At 36.4% G+C, this 22,664-nt stretch overlaps 3 protein-coding genes across 3 annotated transcripts; 2 read left to right on the top strand and 1 right to left on the bottom strand.

Annotated features, from left to right (window-relative positions):
* Window positions 1–4,331: 4,331 nt before the first annotated feature.
* Window positions 4,332–7,005, bottom strand: LOC137740554 (uncharacterized). Its single transcript, XM_068480397.1, has 2 exons — window positions 6,345–7,005; window positions 4,332–4,672 (listed from the first exon to the last, which is right to left on the bottom strand). Exons 1-2 carry the CDS (start codon window positions 7,003–7,005, stop codon window positions 4,332–4,334), a joined length of 1,002 nt encoding a protein of 333 aa, XP_068336498.1.
* An 11,441-nt stretch (window positions 7,006–18,446) lies between these two features.
* LOC137740553 (auxin-responsive protein SAUR71-like) lies at window positions 18,447–18,803 on the top strand. Its single transcript, XM_068480396.1, has one exon. The coding sequence runs from the start codon at window positions 18,447–18,449 to the stop codon at window positions 18,801–18,803; it is 357 nt and encodes a 118-aa protein (XP_068336497.1).
* A 1,817-nt stretch (window positions 18,804–20,620) lies between these two features.
* LOC137740552 (auxin-responsive protein SAUR21-like) lies at window positions 20,621–22,065 on the top strand. Its single transcript, XM_068480395.1, has 2 exons — window positions 20,621–20,972; window positions 22,010–22,065. The coding sequence occupies exons 1-2, from the start codon at window positions 20,621–20,623 to the stop codon at window positions 22,063–22,065; spliced, it is 408 nt and encodes a 135-aa protein (XP_068336496.1).
* Window positions 22,066–22,664: the final 599 nt, after the last annotated feature.

The raw sequence follows: 22,664 nt of genomic DNA, 5'->3' as shown, positions 1-22,664 counted from the left end.
ATGAATTGAGAAGCTTACAAATTACACTTATACAATGTGATATATCTAGTTAATTACATTGCTTATCTATTAAGCTAATACAAAGCTCACAAGATGTTGACACTTGTCACAATCTCAACATATAGAATCCTAACCAACTTAACTACCTCACACACATACACATATTATAGTGTGTTTGGAACAAAGGAGTAGACAAACCGTTTGTAAGAATATCAGCAAATTGCTCATTAGAGAAAACAAAATGCACTTGCAGAAACTTCTTTGCAACTCTCTCACAGACAAAATTTACATCAACCTCAATACGTTTTGTTCACTGATGCATGACTGGATTGTAAGCAAGGGCTATGGCAGATAGATTATCACAAAACAGTGTTGTAGGACAAGGAACATCAATTTGCATAAACTGAATAAGCTGTCTGATCCAATCAATTTATGCTGAAGTATGTGAGAGTGCTCGGTATTCAACCTCTGTAGATGATCTAGAGATTGTATTTTGTTTCTTAGAGGACCAAGAAATAGGATTTGGCCCTAAATACACAATTAAACCTATGTTAAACCTTCTTTCATTAGGATCTCCAGCTCAGTCAGCATCAGCATCACTAAATGCATGGAGATCCAACTCTCATTTGCTAAACTGAATACCAAACACAACAGTTCCTTGTAAATAACTAAGAATCCTCTTCACAATAGCATAATGAGAATCCATAGGACATTGCATGAACCAACAAACCTGATGAACTGAGAAAGAGATATTAGGTCTGGTAAAAATTAGGTATTGAAGAGCACCCATAATACTTCTATAGAGAAAGATTATTGAAAGGATGTCTATCATTTTTTTAATAACCTGTTATAAGGTAAGCAAGGTGTGGAACAAGGTTTGGAATGAACCATGTTCGCCTTAACTAACAAATCTGCAATATATGGATTGAGTGATAAACATTCCACTTGCATTCTGTTTGATTTGGATCCTAAGAAAATAATGGAGAGAACCTAAATCTTTAATATCAAATTCCTTTGTCAAAGCCCTAATCACTGAAGCAATAGTCTCAGAATCACTCCCTGTGATTATAATGTCATCCACATAAATGAGAAGGATGACCACAGAATGTCCAACATTCTTGAAAAAAAAATGAAGGATCAAAATATGTTGAAAGAAACCTCATAGAAGGAAGAATGATGTAAATCTTTATTCCATGCCCTTAGGGCTTGTTTTAAGCCATACAAGGACTTATGCAACTTGTAAACATGTGTGGGATGTTGATGATCACTAAAACCAGGTGGCTGTGACATATATACTTCCTTATGAAGAATGCCATGAAGAAAAGCATTCTTCACATCAAGTTGACGCAATGACCACCCAAAATTAGCTGCTAAAGGTAGGACCAACCTTATAGTTGTAGGTTTAACTACTAGGCTAAAAGTTTCTCCATAGTCAATGCCTTCTTCTTGGTTGAAACCTTTGGCAACAAGCCTTGCTTTATACATGGAAATAGACCCATCAGGATGTTTCTTAATCTTAAACACCCACTTGCAGCCTACCAAGTTCTTGTTTCAAGGCAATGGCACCAGAGACCAAGTGTGTTAAGTTTTAGGAGCTGTCAATTCTTTTTCCATAGCAGAAAACCATAATGGAGACTTTAGAGAAGACTTGTAAGTAGCAGGTTCAATTTGAGAGAGATCAACATATTCAACATCTTGAACCACATAAAGAAAAGCCTTCTTCTTTGAAATACCATTCTTAGCTCTTGTTTGCATAGAGTGAGTGGTCATAGGAGGAATAGGAAGAATAACCTGCAAACTGTTAGGTTGAAACTCATTCTACATTGAAACTCATTCTACATTACAACACCATTGTCACTAGGAATCTCAGAAGAAGACTTAGTAGAATGGTCAACACATGACCTATTTGGAATCTCAGGAGCCACAAGGAATGAAGATGAGGATTGTTGATTTGTTGATGTAATAATGGATTGTAAAGGACTGTGAATACCACTTTGTTGAATATAATGTGGTGATGGCATAATATCGGGCATAGTAGTTGTCCTAGAGGATGAAAGAGACACTATATGATTGTCACTAGTAACTAAAATGGATGGAGATGCTGGAAAGACCATATATATAGGAGTGAGATTGAGGGAGACAAGACATTTAACAAATAAGGTGCGATATGGAAATTCAGACTCATCAAACACTACATGTTTGGAAATATAAAACTTGGTATGAATAATGTCATAACAAATGAAACCCTTGTATTTGGAAGCATAGCCTAGGCAAATACACTTGGTTGTCTTGGGTTGTAACTTGGTACTGTTATAGGGTTTTAATAATGGAAACATTGAGCAACCAAAAATTCTAAGATGTTTGATATCTGGGACATCATTAAACAGCAGTTCAAAAGGAGATTTATTGTGAAGTGTAGATGAGGGCATTCTATTAATAAGGTATATAGCAGTTTGACATGCAAAAGACCAGAAAACTGGGGGTAAACAAGCTGTTTGTAATAGGGTTATAGCTATTTCAATGATATGCCTATGCTTTATTTCTGCTAAACCATTTTGCTTGGGTGTGTAAGGGCATGACAGTTGATGTTTTATTCCTTTGTCCAACAGAAACGTTTGAAATGGTTTACTAAGGTATTCACCTCCACCATCACTCTGTAATGTTTTGATGGAAGTGGCAAAATGATTGGAGAAAAAATTATAAAATTCCACAAAAGTAGAGAAAACATCACTTTTATTGATAATGGGAAATAGCCAACAATGTTTAGTGCATTCATCAATGAATGTCATATAGTAGCTAAACCGTCTATAGAATTACAAGGAGATGGACCCCATACATCACTATGAATGACTTGTAAGGGATGTCGGGACTTAGACACATAATTGACAAAGGGCAATTTATAAAATTTGCCTTCCATACATGTATAACACATCACAAATAATGAATCAGGTAACACATACAAATTACACTTCTTCGACATGAGAGAAACCACAAAGTTTGATGGGTGACCTAATTTACTATGCCAGAGACTAGAAGATACTTGATGTCCAAGATAAGCAGCCCGAGCCTTGGAAGTGACAACATTACTCCTAGTTGGAAATGGTATTAGGTACAATCCATTACTGCATTGTCCTTGAAAGAGAATCCTCTATGTGGCTTTGTCCTGGATCCAAAAACAGAAAGCATCATATATCAGCCAACAATTATTATCCAAGCATAGTTTATGCACAAATAAAAGGTTCTGAGATAGCCTAGGAACACAAAGAACTGAATTAAGTTGCAATGGTTTTAATGGAGTACGAAGAGTGGATGAACCAATATGAGATATTGATAAACCTACACCACTCGGAGTCTGAATTGTTTCATTAGTAGGATATAGGAATGCCAATGACAGATTACTAAAATCAGTAGTCATATGTGAAGATGCTCTTGAATCAATGAGCCAAAGTTGCTGAGGATGAGCACTTGGTTCATGAGGTTGTGATGGATGGGCATAGCTATTGGAGCTTGAGTTGAAATGTTTGAGTTCCTGAAATGATAGTATTTAGCACTGTGATTCTTTTTCCTATAAATTTGACAACCTTTAGAAACTACACTATCAAAATTCCTGAATCTGCAGGTAGGAGCCAAGTGTCCAAACTTGCCACAAATTTGACAAGATGTACTAGAGAATCCCAGTTGTCATGGTGGAGAAGTACCAAGAATGCCAGGAGCTGGATTCACAGTATAATTTCCATAATTGTTCTTGGAATTTCCAAAATAAGATTGAGAATTGTATTGAAATTTACCCTTGTTTTTGTTCTTACTGTAGCTTGACTTGAACCCAGAATTACCAGAAGAATAGAAATGAGACTGAGAAGAACCCCTGTAAGAATTACCATTTGAAGAATCCTCAGCTTTGGAAGAATCACCATAAGACTTGGAGTCATTGCCATTGTTTCGAGCAACTATTGCAAACAAGACAAGAGCAATGAGAACATTTTCAACCATTGTTTCCTCAGCAATTAATTGAGATATGAGATCTTTCATGGAATCTCACGGCCTCGAATAATAGATCGAAGAGTATTGTATTCAGAGGAAAGACGATTCAGGGTCAAAATGACAATATCATCATTGTCGAATTGAACTCCATCATCAAACAGATAGTCACAAGCTTCTTAAATGCGTTGCAAATATAGTGAAATCGAATCAGTACATATCTTGATGTTTTGTAACTCAGATTTCATCTGAAAGATCGTAGCTCGAGTAATAATCGAAAATTGTTCTTTGAGACGCACCCACAAATCACGAGCACTGGTACTACCAATTGCACAAGAGACAACTGAAGGAGATTAAGTGGCTGTGAGCAATTGCATCAATGCCTGATCTTGCATTTTCCAAATTTTGAACTGATCACTTTCAATTGGAGATAATACATCAGTTGAAGAAACAGTTGAATCCCTAGAAGTAGGCACATTAAATCGAGCAGGATAGGAATAAGACCCGTCCACAAAACCCATAAGACCATGATCTTCAAGAAGCAATTCGATCTGAAAATTCCAAGTAAGATAGTTGGAATCATCAAGTTTGACAGCCACATAGGATGAGACTGTTGCTATGAGAGACGTTGTAGGTGATTGAAGAATCTGTAGTTGAGCAGAAGTCACCATTGTAGAAGATCGAGAGAAGAAACCTAGATGAAAAATTTCTCTGAGAAATTAGAACAAACATTTGATGTTCAAAGAAGAAGATGCACCCAGTCGGAGAAGTAGAGAGGAATCAAGATCCTAAGAAAAGAGAGACCGATCGTTGATCGAAGTAGTGAGTGAAAGTAGAAGAACCAAGATCAAGAAACTGTCAAGCCAAAGCTTTTCAGGCTAAAGATACCATGTAAACAGAAGAAGTAGCAATATTCTTGCAGAGAAAGAAAGTATAGTTGCAGAGAGAGAAAGTGTATCTTGTATTAATGAATTGAGAAGCTTACAAATTACACTTATACAATGTGTATATATCTAGTTACATTGCTTAGCTATTAAGCTAACACAAAGCTCACAAGATGTTGACACTTGTCACAATCTCAACACATAGAATCCTAACCAACTTAACTACCTCACACACATACACATATTATAGCTATCAAACTATATTCCCACCCTTGTCTAATTCAGAACACCTAGATACTCAAAGCGAATAGTAAGAAGTAATTGGAATGAGTTTCCCTAATCATTTATTTAGGGAAACTTATATCAAACCTTAGACCTCTATAACCATATAAGATTCTAGTATACGATAATGTAATTTAGGTGATCGAAACCTATATCAAACCTAGGTGCCGTTAGTAGGATCAAAACCCATTCCTTCCAGCTGCATAACAGTGAAAAAACGGAGATAAATACATATAAGAACAATAAATATAAGGATTTGTTTTATGTGGTAAAACCCCACTCACAACGAGGAAAATCCAAAGAAAATCCATGGGGGCACAGTCCATAAAAGAATCCAGAAATAAGGACTTTACAAGACTCAACTATGTTCTCTTGTACTTTTGTTCTTGTAGCACGCCGTCCCCACACAGATCTAAAGTATGATAACTAGGTTTCTGAAGCCTCACAAAGTTTGCTCTCAAAACCTAACACAATGAAACTCACTTTTGCTCTCAAATGCAATATTAAACTCTAGGGTTCTGCAATCTTTTCCTAAAGTCACCAGGTCTTATATTCCTATAATAGCTAAATGATTTGATCTCACATCCCCAGTGTATGATCTCCTAAATGATTGTACATGAATCTTACCATAAAAAGCCCACGAGATTTGCTTTCAATGAGTTGAAGTGCAATCCAAATTTTTTTCTCTTATACCTAAAATTTTAAAACTAAACCGAAATTAAAAACTAATTATCAGTCTAAGAAATAAGCAACAAATATCCGTTGTATGCAAGAATCAACAATCATATAAAACGGACAAAAGAAAAGAAAATACAAAAATCAAGTAGATCCATTTATATATGTTCAATTTTCAGATAAATTCCAGATAAAAGAAGTATAACATGCATAGAACATCCCAAACCTCATACCAAGTAGCATGCATATGACTAAAGAACCAATAAACCAACTATATATACGTTGATATCATAAAACTAGTTGATGGCAGCCATATATAAATAAATTCTATCTTTTGACGAAAAAAGAAAAAAACTTCTTGATGATAACCATATATATAACCTGTTCAGTCATCAACCCTATCCAGCTAAAACCCTTCATCAAAAGCCATGACGATTACAAAAGATAAGTAACTCCATTCCAATCATACTTATTTACATCGATATCATATGAAGAAATTAAATTCTGATGCCATGAACCCTTTACCATGGCTTAATTCAGGAGAATTCCAGATATCATCCATAAACAAAAGCGGGGAAAAGTGAGTGGAAGGACTAGTTTCCCGGATCATTTGATTGGTTCGAACCTCCACGTTGTGTTTCAACTTGTACAAAGCATCCCTGTACTCTTCCAACTCTTCCAAACTAGTCATCATCCCAATCGGCCTCTCCCACCACCCATAAGAACAACCTCCATCTCCTCCATTATTATTACTATTATTTTTCTTCCCACCCTTCAATACTTTCGCTTCCTTCAAGCGTCTCGAAGCTTCCACATAATCCTCTATTTGTTTCTTATTACTAGAATGGTGAGTGTTGTTGTTTTGGAGATGATTATCTGATTGACCTGCAGGTAGTAAGAAGGTATTGTCACTAAGGTAGCGCTCGATGACGGTGTCAGGTGAGGGGCTTCCGAAGCAGAAAACCTTGCCATTGCTTGACACGACAATCGCAGCCGTCTCTGCACCAGTCAAAACGCTGAGCTCCGCTGCTTTGTTGAAGAGACCCCTTTTGCGCTTGGAGAAAGTCACGTGACGCTTGTTCTTGTCTTCAACTCTCTTGATTTCAACCCTTCTTCGACCTTTGCTCTCCTTTTTCCCATTAGTAGTACCTATGTCTGTGATCTTATTATCAGGACTCTTAGCCATTGTTAGTAATAGTACTTGTGATATTAATGGAAAACCCTAGATGGAATGAGAACGAATGGCAAACCCTAGAATATTGTTAAGAAATTTTGGAGAGATTATGGAAAGCTCTCAAGATTTTGGTATGTCTTTGCTCTGAAGAAGGTAACTGATACATATAATGGTAAGAACCGGTGACTTGGTTGTGAAGCATAAGATTAGGATGGGATATTAGGTCGGTGATCTCTTAAGTTTAGGCTAAAAATATGGATACAAAGATATTTCATCTCTTAATCCTGTCTTACACTTAACCAGATTACTTAATCTCACTCAAAAAATACGCACTTACCTTTTTTTTTTTTTTTTAATTTCTCGTCGAACGCACTTACCTTTTTATATATGCGATAATTACCTATTTATTTTCTATGTGATTTTATGCTTATGTGATTCTAGCCCATTACTCAAATCCTAATCCTTTTCCTGCCAGTACCACTCAAGTTTCTAGCCCATCCCTAATGATAAGTCCATAACACTTTTCCTATAAATAGGTGTCGGCCTTGCATTGTTCACCTCAAGTCCCCCGGCATACAGAGTATGGGATGAAGATCCTGGAAATTTTCACATCTTAATCGTTCATCGTATATCGTGCGGTCAATTTTCGTTAGGTATTATTTATGTTTAATTTTGAATAAAAAATAATTTTTGACCACACAATGTACGATTAACGACTAAGATGTGAGGATCCTTAGGATCCCCACAATTTGGATCCGGATGGGATCCAAATCCTAGAGTATGGATAGCAAATTAGCACCGAATTCGCAACTAGATTTTTTGTGGGTAAACACCTTGTGGAAAAACTTTTATGGGTATCAGGAATAAAATCATGTGACATACTATTTAAAAAAAAAGGGTAAATAACATGAATGATATAACTCACTTATATGTTATATAATAAATTTGTGGGTGATTTTGTATAAAATCAATTAGAAGTTATGATATTAATAATGGGTCAATCAAATTTATTGGAATTATAAATAGGTCAATGAGACTTTAAGATACATTAAAACACCTCAATCAAATTAAAATTACAAATGATACCATTACCATTTAAAACAAAAAACCTTTCCATCTCCTTCATTGCGCCTCCCACCACCTCAGACTTTAACCTCCCCGCCTCCCACCACCTTCAACCTCCATTACATCAACATCCTATGCCTCCCACCACCTTCAACCTCCATTTTTTGGACATTGCAACGCAGTGTCTATTTCATGTTCTGTGAGTGTGCATTCGGATTCAAATAGGTTTGTGGATTCAGACACTTCATTGCAGTGTCTATTTCATGTTCTGTGATTGTGCATTCGGATTTAAAGAGGTTTGTGGATTCAGACACAGCAAGGCAGTGTCTGTTTCGGTTATGTGGATTCAAACACTTCGTTGCAGTGTCTGTTCCTAGTTGTGTGATTGTGCATTGAGATTCAAATAGGTTTGTGAATTTAGACACTGCGTTGCAGTGTCTATTTCTTGTTCTGTGAATTTAGACACTTTGTTGTAGTGTCTATTTCATGTTTTGTGCTTTTACATTGTCGGCGTCTCAATCTTTGCCAACAAGTTGGAGTCTCAATCTTCGCCAACAAGTTGCAGTGTCTATTTCATGTTTAGGGGACATGGCACGCGAGGGTCTCTTTTGTTGACGAAGATCTCATCAGTGCCCCTTTGGATCCGCTTCAAAGAAATGTTGTGGAGGTGCTTTGTGAAGACTTGTATTTAAAAAAAAAAATAATTATATGATAATTATGTGTTAAATATTATGATTAATTTCATCAGCTTTGGATTATAATTTATCAAACTATTTTAGTTGATTAATTATTTTACATGATTTTATGAATGGCTTTTTGGATCAATCAGTCTAGTTTCCAGCCTATTCTGCACTTTTTAATTATTATTTATATTAGGACATGGACTATATATTATGTGAACATAGCCCAGTTTCTTTACTTTAGTTATCGGCCTTCACCGAGAGGTCTGCTCCAAATTCTTCTTTCTTATATTATTAAGTATCTTCTTTTAGTCGGTGTAATATTACACGGTTAGGATTGGGATGTTGAGTGAGTTGCCGCCTATTCTTGCTATAAATAGCTAGGTATCTCTGCAGCTCTGCTTCCTCTTTCGAAGCATGAAAACTGAGAGAAAGTTGGTGCTTTGTGGTCTTTGGTTAGAGAGAGAGAGAGAGAGAGAGAGAGAGAGAGAGAGAGAGAGAGAAGGGAGTAAGAAACCAGAAGCTGAGGTGCTTCTTAATCGGCGGTGTCAAATCTGTAGCAGGATAAATATGGGTAATGATTCTCATATTTTCTTTAGTCTTTCCATAGCTCTATATAATGTAGAACTCTGTCGTGTTTCAACTCTGTTGGTTTGTATTATATATGTATGTATATCTGCATAGACGTTTGGCTATCAGACTTTACAATTGGAGATCATCTTACCTACACAAAAGTGATAGGACTGAACCTATACATAATTATCACATGCTAAATATGATCTCTTACATGTATTAGAGGTTGTTATACAAAAGAGGGCTTGGGAATATTAATTCGAACATATATCTTTCTTATTGGTTTGAGAGAAACTATATATGTATATGCTGGTATTCATGCATATAACTTTGCACAAGCCTGAGTAAACCAAGCTAGTTTTCTCGGCATGGAACTATCTGCATATGTTCATAGGTATAGTTTCAACTGTATCAAGTAAAGCATGTGTTTGGAGTTAATCAACAGATAGTAACTTGTGAATTAGTATTGCGGAACCGATAAACTTAAATGCATTAATTAGGATTAGAGTTCATGTCATGCATTTGGTAATTTGCTTATATATGTGGTTTAATATACTTATTCATTAATCATATGAAAGACTTTATTTAATTATTGGCTAAAGTTATGTTCCCAGCTTATACACCAAGAAGACAGCATGCATATTTATATTTGTATTTCACATGTCCCTTGTTCTGCAAGTTGTACTCATTCAAACGTTCTGTTATGACCAAGTTATTATTTTAGATCAACCAAAAGGGCATTTGAAATGGGTGTTGTTAAGTTAGTAATCTCAAGTGCTTTGACTGGGATTAAAGTTCTTGTCTTGCATATAGTGATTTTCTTATACTTGTGAATAGAAGCTTATCACAGTTGTGGTTTCTTGTGTTATTATCTTGGCGCAATGCTTTGGAATCCAGGTAGGGGAAATACGGCAGACCTTTACAAAGATTGATCTTATTAAATTTCGTGAAGTGTTATATTATTGTTAATATTGATTGATTGATATTCTTTAAGACCTTTACGGTAGACCAGGTCTCAAGTAAGCCCACAGTGCACATATTCTTTAAGGGTAATTTGGGACTGGCGACGAAGGGTTTTGGCAAGATGACTAACAGGGAAATTGGGATGATTGAGTTACAGGGGGTTAATTTGTATATTAGAACATTCGAACCACCACTGCAGAGGTAAAATGCGCGGTATGGGACTGTGCAGGTCTGCGTGTTTTATTATATGAATTACTGGGTAGAGATGAAGAGTATTGTATCGCACTCATGCATAGTTGATGATAATGATTTGGTACTTGATTACATGATTTTATGACACTTAAATTAATACTATCAATTTACTGTGATAAAGTTATGTCCCTATTGAGCTTTGGAAAAGCTCACCCCTCTATTGTTATGCAGGTTTATGAACTAAACAGTAAAAAAGGGTAAACAGGATGAGATCAAATTAAGTGTGAGGATATAATTTTGTATTTATTTATTGGGTAAATTACATTTTACCCTCTTAGGTTTGAGGTCAATTTCAATTCCTTACAACATCTTTAAAACATTTCAATTTCATACATTTACTTAATATTTTATTTCAATTTCATACCTCTGTTAGAAAATCTGTTAAGTTAACCGTTAAGTGATGACATGGCAAATATGAGGTTCCCATTTATGCTGACATGACTATCACGTTTGTGCCACGTGGCTGAACACTTAATAAAATATTAAAATAATAATTAATTAATTAATTAAAAAAAAAGAAAAAGAAACCCATAAATCCCTTTCCCCCTTTGTCTTCCCCACCCCACAGACGGCCCATCCTAAGCCTGACGTCGTCATCTAGCCGGGTTGCCATGGCCTGCATCAATCTCCCTTCTCACCTTTGTTCTTCACCTTCTCGGCGACGGGAAGGATGAAGAACTTCCATCGCCATTGGATTTGATAGGAAGATGAATAGCCACAAAAATTCAAATCACCAAATACAAATAAAGTTGAACTAAAATTCGATCAATCCATCATCCCCAAATGGCAGGATTAGATCAACTTAGATAAAGCTCACTCCTTTATCGATGCCCAAAAGGGCTTGTCCGTCGGTGGCTCTTCCTTGGAGCTCGACCCTCGCAATTCCTACACAGTAAGCATTTTTGGCTTTTTTTGCAATTCGAATAATCAAAATTTGAATTTTGGGTTTCTGGAAATTGCGAAAATTTGATTTCTGAATTTTGGGTTGAAGCTATCAGACGGTGGAACGGTGAACTTGCTGGGCAAATCGTTCGTGTGAGAAGGTGAAGAATGAAGGTGAGAAGGGATAGATTGCTGCAGGCCATGGCGACCTGGCTGGATGGCGGCGGCGGGCTTGGGCTTGGCCTTCTAGGGTCGGGAGTGGTGGCGGGAGGTGAGGTAGAGGGAGATGAGGAAGAGAGTGATTAGAGAGAGGGTCTGTAGGGTGGGGAAGACGAAGGGGGAAGGGGATTTCTGGGTTTCTATTTTTTTGAGAAAATTCAGGTTTTTAAAAAAAAATTAAAAAAAAATTTTATTTGCCACGTGGCAGACATTTGGCAGCCACGTGGCATATATATGGCAGCCACGTCAGCATTTAACAGATCAATGGATGGAAAATGTAACGGAGGTATTATTTTGAAATAAATAGTACTTAAGGTATGAAAGTGAACTGTTTTAAAGATGTTGTAAGGAATTGAAATAGACCCCAAACTTGAGGTATGAAAGTGTAATTTAGCCTTATTTATTTTAGTATTGTAAAGAATTCTCGATTTTTTTTATATGAAATTCGCACTCCTTTATTTTAGTTTTATTTTATTTATTTAGTTTTTAGCTCACGTTTTGAACTTGGGATCGAATTTTCCACCTACCCCGGGTCTGGGGCGTGACATGCTTGGAGGGAATGATGGTGACTTTCTTGAGGATCTTGTAGTTGGTGTGAAGTCAAGGGCCATGCGCCAGTAGTAGTGGTCGATCACCCGGCGGGAAAATTTCTTCACTGAATTTGTGCGGACTCAACCCATGGTGGTGGATCCCAAAAGGAAACAAGAAACTGGGACAAATTTGGTGGTGGAAACAAGAACTGGGTTTTGATCCTAGAGGAAGATAGGCGGTGGAAATAGGAATTTGGCGTGTTTGGTGGTGGATGGAGGATAGGAATTTGGTTCGGTTTTTTTATATTTTTATTAATTAAATAGTTAATTATGTGGCGTTCATCATTGACTTATGCCTAATTAATAAAAATATATCATTGATTAAGTATAAAATAAAAATATTTCATTGATATATGACTTAATAGTAAAGTTTTTATTGATCTTTAGCTAAATTACCTTAAATTTTACGTGTTGTAATTTAAGTAGAACAATAATATTGTATGTCGTATTTTAAGTACACTGAAAAAATTCTTATCTCCTACATTTTCCAAAATATCGATTCATGAACCTCATTTTATTTACCTTTATTATTTAATTCTTAATTTACTTTCTCTCATAATTAATAATAAATTTCATATTTGTTCATTTTTTTTAATATAAAAACTGAATCTGTGAACCATGGTGGTAACACTCACCACTTAGAAAGGTGGCAGAGCTAATTTGAACTGAAACTAAAAAGATTTAAAGGACATTGTTTCACTTTTTATATGAAAAAAGTCATTCCTTCTTACATGAGACATATATCAAAACTCAAAAGTGGTGTATCCGGTCTTTACACCTTGGCGTTCCATGTTCTTTAGTAAGTACTTATACGCCGTAACTAGTTGAACAGATATCGTTACTCCATAGCATTCATTAGCATATAGCCTTCTTATTGTCCCATATGGTGGTTATTGATAATTTACAGCTTGATAGCCCCAATATGTAATACTTTAAAACTTAAGTTTTGTCTCAAGGCAAATTTCATTCGGTACAAAGAAAGTTCCCTTTTGTACTGGGCATTGGTGGATATCTGAACAAATTAAAATAAATAGACTCAATTGTTTTATATGCACCCATATGTTATATCCAACATGATCATCTTCGAATTCTTTTGGTGAGGATGTTCAAAATCCGTAAATCATGTTCGTTCACTGTACATCGTGCGGTCAATTTTTATCAAGTACATTTTGTATTTAATTTTAAATAAAAATATTAAAATGATTTCTGACTGCACTATGTACGATGAACGAATATGATTCACAGATCTCCAGAATTCTCATAAAGAGAAATAGGATTCATATTATATATACATGATTAGACACCTTGGAAGGTTATTAACCTAGCTTTCGAAATTTATAGAGAGAGGGTCGGCAACGTTAAATTAATTTGTCAATTCATTGACATATATGGTCAAAGGTTAAACCCAAAATGGCCAAGACATGAAATAAATAAAATCTGGTAGATGCAAGAGGAATATACGTATTGACATACCCCGACCCAGAAAGTCCACTTGAACTCTGAATTGAGCTGTGCTGGTCGACACCTAAAGGTGACGAAGCCATAAAATGCGATAGAGTGTAGAAAAATGTGAATAATTTGAACTTAAAATTTTTAAATACCAGAGTGCATTGTGAGCTGGAGCGAACCCATTTCACACACGACGTCAGAGCATAAGTAAGGTACAAAAGTGTGGGTAAGAATCATACCCTCAGGAGTATCCATCAATACTAAGATTCGCCACAGATTCTTGTCGATACAAACTCAGCAGCTAAAACCTAGATGGCACCAAACAGAGAGTGTGAGTGAGCAATAAAACCAAGCTTCCCAAAGTTATTACCTCTCTAAAAGTAATGCCCCTCAATGTAAAACCCGTATAGTTTTCCATAAGACAATACAACATATATACATATATCTAAACCATACTCAAAAAATGGCCAAAACCACAGTTTGCCATGTCCATCAACTCCACCATGCATTAATAAGTAGGCCAATTGAACTTAATCAATACAAAATGATATATCAGTTGGAGTCATCTAATGTGACCTGTACGACTGCACCCATATCTCATCAATCAATGCTAGCACATAAGTCGGAGTCACCTCTTGTGACCTGTACGACTTATCCATATCTCATCAATCATGGCTAGCATATAAGTCAGAGTCACCTATAATGACCTGTACGACTTATCCATATCTCATCAATTATGGCTAGCATATAAGTCGGAGTCACCTCTTATGACTTGTATGACTTATCCATATCTCATTAATCATAGCTAACATATAAGTCGGAGTCACCTATAATGACATGTATGACTTATCCATATCTCATCACATATCTCATCAATCATGCTAGCCAATAGCTCAATAAGTATACCTGCACACGAGTCGGAACCACCTAAATTGGTTTGTACGACAAGACTGGGTGTAAATAAATACGCTCAAGTGCTACGATCACGTGAAGACTGTGCGAATAATCGCGGGTCACCTACGAGTCGGAACCACCTAAAGTGGTCTATACGACAGGACTGTGCACCTTCCTTGGATACAAGGTGAGCGTAAGGTGTGGGAGGTGAACATCACGTGAAGGATTGTGCCCTGGCCATGGGTGGGAGCACTAACACCGGGGTGCAGGTTTATGAGCTATAATATATCTCAACACAATCATATTCACTACCATCACTATCATTAACATGTACTCACCTGAAGCTTACCTAGGCGTTCGCGGCGTCATTTAGCACTTCAAAGCATTCACAATAGTTAGGTTCAGGTAATATCTATATGAATATGCCATGATGCAATCTAAATCCAAACATTTTATGATATTCCTAAATTATATAATACGGCGTAACATGTACAATCAATAACCCCCTACTCCCAAACTATTTACTTTTGAGAGTAATCATCAGTGATAAGCCCAATTAGACACTAGTTAAATTAACTATCATTACTTTACCTTTCCTTACTTCAATTTCTTGATTCTTCACGCATTGATTTATGATCAACATTTAATCACTAAATCATAAAACTAAATCTCACACTTCCCACCAATGTCCCTCACATTGCTCAATTCACTAAACAAGACTATTGTCTCAATTATTTAATCTCATTTATTATATGGCTGCATCTAACGTCTTGTTAGACTGCCTACATACCCTAAATAAGGATCAAGCCATTTGTAGTTCGCAATGATTAATTGTAGGTAACAAGCATATATCACTTTAGAAGTGCTTGTGGAATTATCAATTATATGCCTATGAAAGAAAAAGACCCACTCATCTGGAGTCCATGCTATGATTATCTTACATGCACATCGAGACATCACGATCTATCGTCACCTGTGACCAATTATCAAATCACATCTCAAAGTTCTTACCGATAGAATACATAATTTACATAAAACATATCCTCAAGGACCTTAAAAAATAATTTGAGACCCATTGAACAAAAGTCAACTGTCGATCTTTGATCGACGATAGGGTCAACAACCCTGTATAACTAGATTTGGAAGATCCGCATATCAGATTTCCAATCCGTAACTTCCAAAAATCCACATTATACTTCTAGAATAACATACTAAAATTTTATTATGATCCAACGGTTGGATCCTCGCCAATTCCCAAAACTGATTAGCGATTAACGTTTTATTTTATGAACTTACAAATCCAATTCGGAAAGATTTGTGCATTGGATTTCAAATCCGTAAGTTCCTACATTCTTCAAATATTATGTACTACAATATAACAAAATTTGGTGACGATCTAACGGTTGGATCGTCGATTTACATAAATACCTATTAATGTATCGTAGAGAATTTAGGTTCCAATGATCAACCTAAGTCATTGAAATATCAAGACTAAATTCAAGACATTTAACATAGCCAAAAAATAGCATTGGCGGCCCACTGGCCACGCGCCGCCGTGGGTGGCAATCGGCTACCCCGACTCACCGGAAAATCCAACTATTTCCAAAAATTACCAAAATTTACAGGAATGAAGATTTCAAAGAGAGAAACAACTTTCATACCTGCCACAAAGTCCAAAAGTGGACGGAAGGGGGTCAATTTTGCCCACAAAGTCAGCCGGTGCCTAAAACTTCCCGACGTTGATTCGTCGTCTAAGGTGGTCCAACGGGATCAAGATTGTTTGGAAAATTGATTTTCTTCGACTTTCATGGCCTCAAACCGCCACATAATGTGGTTAATCAAGGTGGTTCATGGGTGGGTTTTGTAGAGGGGAATAAGAGCTTCAAGATGGTGATGGTGGCGTCGAAAATCTCCACCAAAGTTGGCCGGAATCGGCCTTGGAAAATGGGAGCTCCCGGTGGGTGTGGGTCAACGGGAAGGCTACTCCCCCTTCTTTTCTTCTTTTCTTCTTCTTCTTTTCTGATTTCTCATTGGTCCTCCATCCCTTTTAATTTGATTGGTCCCTTTTTCTCTTTACTTAAGGCTGATTAGTTAGTCTTCCCACAAGGTGGGAGTTCAAATAATTTAACTACCTTTAAATAACCAACTTCAAATGTCCGTAATTATACCGATATAATTCGGACTCGCAAACGGCTTTCGCCTATGCGTTCGTAGTGGCAAGTACTACAAGGATATGCTAAAAGAATAAGTCATACGTCATTCTAACCGATGATCAACGGAAGTTAAAATCCTTACCTCTAGGGCATTTTCGTAAATTCATGCTTCTAAAATTAATAAAAACGTGGGACGAGTTGTCACACGTATGGGGCAATTACACAGTAAAATATTAGTTGCATAGGAAATGAAATTATTAAAGCTACTTTTAACTTTGTAGTCAGAGCATGTAGCCTAAGGAGAATAATTTACATGAAATAGATTCATTGCTACGTAATGTCTTAATTTAACAAGACATTGTCATATGGAGAAAAATTTTCACTTGACAATGTCTTATTGGATAAACAATACTACGTGATGGTGACTCGTTCCATGTAAGTCATTATCTTTCGTAAGATAATATACCTAAACAGTTACCAATTTTTTAATATTAATTAAGATGTATGTCACAATCATCATGTTACTGACCCCAAAGTCATCAAGTTACTGACTTCGAAGAAAAATACGATTAATCAACATCTAACTAATTTTGTTCGTAAGTTAGGAACCAGCACCTCCTGAGATCTTTCTCTCAAAAGTCTCTCCTTTTCTCTCTATGAAAACCTCCCAGCAACTTCGTTGCTAGCCCTAGCCCTTAGGCTTGGGTGCCGGAGACATCCTCCCTTCCTCCCTTCCTTCCTTTCTTATTTTCCTCATTTTTCTCCTTCTCTTCCTGAGTTTTCTTAGGTTTTCCTTCCTTTGCACTTTGCCTATTTTTCCTTCCTCCCTCTTCTCCTCTGCTCCTCACCCCTCCCTATTTCCCTTCTTCCCTTCCTTCATCTTTTCCAGTTTTCTCCCTTCGTTTTTAATTCTCGATTCTCCCCTGAGTTTAATCTCAGTTTTCCTTGAGCCATGCCTCAACTATCCATGGCTTCTTGCCTCTTATCCGGCTCTTTTTCGCCTACTTTTATTGCTTTTCTATCTTTTATTTCCTTTCCTCCCTCCTCCCTAGCTGTGATCCTTCATCCTCATCCCACCATGTGCTTGGTTCGGCGGGCTCTGATCAGAAATTGGATATCAGATTCACTTCCCTCCCTCACTTCCCCTCCCCTAATCGCCATGCCGGACCTCCATCGAGGCCAAGTGTTGGGTATTTTACATACCTCTTAGCCTCACCCTCTTCCCATATGTTACTTTGTTTGTATATATTTACAGGGGTTCATGAAGGGACTTGGATCTGGTGTTTACTTTCTCGGTTTGAAGTTTGGCTTCCTCAGAGGATGTGACAGTGGCGGTGATGTGGTCTTTGCTATTGGAGATTAGGGTTTTTTATTGTCTATTTTATGTTGCCTTCAGGCCTAAACTTGTGTAGGTCTCCTGTTGTATCTTGGGTTGTTGCTTTTATTTTGTTTGGACCTTTTACTTTCCCTGTAATTGTTTACCCGGTTCTTTTTGGGCCTTGTATTAATTTTTATTTTAATGAAAATTATCTTTGAGATAAAAAAAAAAAAAAAAATCAACATCTAACTGATATGTAAATTAATATATAGTACTAGATATTTTAGCAAGGACGCATAACACGCACGGCCGTAAATTTGTACTGATAGTCGAATGTACCTTTATATATTTGAAATTAATTGAACTATTGATCACTACCAAAAAAAATTGTAGTATCTAGTAATCGGAATTCAAGATGAAGAGAGTACTCCGCTATTTGCTAATCGGGGTGAGAAGCAGCAAGTTGTTGAGCCAGTTGATCGGAGCTCCAGGAGTGAAAAGACTGAAGAGTCCTTCAATGCCACCAAAAGGTTATGTGCCTGTTTGTGTTGATGTAGATGGTTACACGAAGCGTTTTATAGTTCATACTACATTACTCCGCCATACAGAGTTCTTGGAGTTGTTGTATAAGTCAGCGGAGGAATATGACTTTTGCAATGATGGGGTCTTGAGGATTCCATGTGAAGCCAAGGATTTTGAGGAGTATTGGATGACCAAAACGTCCAAACCCAAGATTTATAAGGTTGAACCGGTTCAACTAGTCTGCTGTTAGATTGCTTGATGAAACCATTTAGAAAAATGCTTTTACATATTAGTTATATATGTTCATTGCTAGTTCATGTTAGCTGGGGATTAATATGATGGTGTCAACTGTACTCTTCTAACTTGTGAAATGAAAATTATGTTCGTTCTTTCTTATTTCTTTAAGAATTTTTTTTTATTTCTTCTTTGTGTCTATAAATTAATAGTTCTTAATGTGAAGATGATGGAAGCCTATTTTTTCTGAATATCTTTATTGTGGAGATGTATAAATTAGAATATACATAGTAATACTTGCATCCCCACAATGTAATGTCATATTTCACCACTTGCGAATAACATTTTTTATCGTATAAGTTTCATAATCAGAATTGTTCAATTTCTTACTATCTATTTGAAGTTCATCCCTACAAAAGAATAAAAAACATTCAAATTAGAGAACATTTACTCAAATCGTCGAGTTGTTCCATATGCGTGGATGCATAAACGATATCTAATTCAAATGATTTTTTGAAGAGATAATCTTCAAACGTATTGTTAATAAAAATCTCCAGGCAACCATTGTTTTTACAGATAATTAAAGCAACAAAGAGAAAGACAAAGATATTAAAGTGAAAAACTGATTTTTCATTTCATCCATAAGAATCTGTTGAGAATAAATCTCACATTGATAAGAAGAGAAACCTTGCATATATTTAAAAGTAAGTTGGGTTACTCTTCATATTGCCAATTTGTTTTATGATGGAACCTCTGCTTTGTTCATGATATTAGAGCAGATTGTCATGCGTGTGAAGCCCAACAGTCACACATGCTTCATGTTACCATGTTTGTGTTGTCCATGTGTTAGAGCATTTCCACCCCTCTCTAATCCCCTAGGGGATAGTGGATTTATTCCCCTCCCCCCAAACAAAAACACCTCCAACCCTTTAACTCACATGTATTTATAAGTTAAGCCACTCCTCATATTGTTAGTTGATTTTTTAGTGGATCCTCAATTTTCTTAATAAACACATTACAAGGCCTTTTGTGCAACTGTACTAGACAACTAATACTTAAGCTTAACTAACAATAGCTAACAACAGATTAGTTTGGATCCTCCACTCTGATTGTCCACCTATCGGTGGAGGAATCTAACCTCTTGTAGTTTGGCTTCTATACCTTTTATCTTTCATTAATGAAATCATATTGTTTCCTTAATATTTAATACTTATCAGTTGTCACTTAATATTTGTCTCTAATCAGTTTTCATCGAGTACAAATACGGACGTTCCTTCTTGTACGTGGTCTTGGTGAATGCGTGAAATAGGCTCAAGTGTTTCGTATGCACCTTATCGTTATATATGCATGATTAGACACCTTGGAAGATTATTAGCCTAGCTTTCGAAATTTATAGATTGAAGGTCGGCAAGGTTGAATTAATTAATCTCATTGATTTAATCATATAGATAACCAAAATGGCAAAAACACAATATTATAATTTTGTAGATTCAAGATGTGGGCAATTACAAAGTAAAATAATATTAGTTCCAGAAATAAAATTATAAAAGCCATTTTCAAATTGTAGTCACGGCATGTCTAACTAAACTTAAGACAATGCACATCAACATCTACAATTTATAGAGTATTAATTAAGATGCATGTCACAAATCACCATCATCAAGTTAATGACCCTACAAAATGTCGTTAATCAACGCCTAATTGGGATGTAAGCAAGAGCTCAGAGTACGGGTGGCCTTAAATTTGTACTGCTAGGGAGTGTACCATTATATATATAGTTGAAGTACTAATCATTACTCAAACAAATACTGCAGCACTAATTTAGAATTCAAGATGAAGAAAGTACTTTCCTATTTGCTAACAGGGGTGAGAAGCAGCAAGTTGTTGAGCCAGTTGATCGGAGCTCCAGTAGTGAAAAGACTGAAAAACACTCCTTCAATGACACCAAAGGGTTATGTTCCTGTTTGTGTTGGCGTGGATGGGGATACGAAGCGTTTCATGATTCATACCACATTGTTTCGCCATGCAGACTTCTCGGAGTTGCTGTATAAGTCAGCTGAGGAATATGGTTTCTGCAACGATGGGGTTTTGAGGATTCCATTCGAGGCCAAGGATTTTGAGAATCATTGGATGATCAAACGGTCCAAACCCAAGATTTATAAGGTTGAACCAGTTCAATTACTCTGTTAGATTGTTTGATGAAATTATTTAGAAAAATTGCTCGTATATATTAGTTACATATGTTCATTGCTAAGTTCATGTTGGCTGGGGATTTTAATATGCCAGTGTCAAATTGCACTATACTCTTTTGGCTTGTGAAATGAAAATTATGTACATTCTTTTTCATTTGTGTAAGGATTAAATATCTGCATTTGATTTGTGCTTCAAAAAAGTCATTAGCTGTTAATGTTAAAGAGGGTTTAGGATTTCCCCCTGGGATATTTTGTATCATGATACTCTGCTGGATAATCTCTGTAGGCTCTACACAAAAGCCTTGCAGACTTTGCACATTAATCTACAGACTTCATGAAGGTGTGGAGAAAGAAACTGAATCGTGCTTGGTCTTTGAGACATTACTTTAGTGAGTAACAAACAATTGCATAGTAATTTTAGGGTGACGCTAAAGAGATCACATTTTTAAACCATGTATTTTAAATAACATGATGTGACTTTAATCATTAAAAAAGGAATCCAATCATTAATCGCTACTGTGGTAGCAAAAGTTTGCCATCTTCTATCTTGACGAAATTGTACCTATAAAACAAATAAACACATTTACTCAAGGCCAAAGCCTCATGCACCCAAGAAGTAGCCGTCGCCGGGGGGGGGGGGGGGGGGAGGTGGGGTGGTGGAGAATTTAACCAATGGATCTCAGATGCGTAAGTCAGTTTCTCTCAAAAGAGAGGAACTTTAGTGCATAACAAAAGTTTACTAGACATTGATGGAAATGGGGTGTTTATAGGAGCTAGGTCGGCCACATGTGTAGGGTTTGGCCTGCCATGTGTAGCCATCCGATTGGCCAAAATGAGTTATCTGTAGGATGGACCGGGAAAGAAATATCCCAGAGATAATATTTAATAAATAATATCATGGGATTATCTTTGAAAGATCCTGTATTGGATATGATTGTGATTCCTTCGTTGATTGAGTTGATCTTTAATTATGGGAGTTTAAAGATAGGATTTAGTCTTATCTCTAATACTTTTGACTTCTCTTTGCCAGGGATAGGAGAGATTGATGAGATTGTAGTCAGCTACCAGGTTTTTCAGGAATGTTGAAGTAAGTGTGGATTAAATGTGGGCATCGGCAACTTAATAAGGTCATACTTGACTTCTTCGGGAAAAGGTCCACGTGTCAGCTCCAAGATTTTTTGGATTATTTTTTGCTCCACAACCACATCATATGGTTTACAACATATGGTCTAAAAATATGATCTCCTTAGTATTTTCCTTAGTATTCAAAGTCCCAAGTCATCAACATCATTATCATCAAAGCAAAATATATCTTCCACCACATTAACTAAAACATATTTACAAAATGGTAATAGTTGGATACAATAAAATTTCTCTAAAGTAATAGTCTACAATGGAATAACTTCCTTAAACCATAAAAAATTCTGATCCCAACTTAGGTGACACATCTTGACCCTGAATGTCCATGTGGACACCTGAGTCGAGTTGTGCTAGGTGACACCTGGAAGGTAAAGAAGCCATAAAGTGATGGTGTGTGAATAAATTAAAAACTTAAGTAAACAAAGCAAGAATGTGCAATATGCTGGTTAGGCGTTTATTACAAAGTAGATGTGTCAGAGTATTGATAAGAGTGTAATAAAGTGAAGAATGTTCTCATCCCTGAATAATAGACACATTAAACAACT

This window comes from Pyrus communis, chromosome 7, assembly GCF_963583255.1.
Source record: "Pyrus communis chromosome 7, drPyrComm1.1, whole genome shotgun sequence".
In the NCBI taxonomy this organism is placed as follows: domain Eukaryota; kingdom Viridiplantae; phylum Streptophyta; class Magnoliopsida; order Rosales; family Rosaceae; genus Pyrus; species Pyrus communis.
The sequence above is the reverse complement of the archived record's forward strand: the minus strand, read 5'-3'. Positions and strand labels throughout refer to the sequence as shown.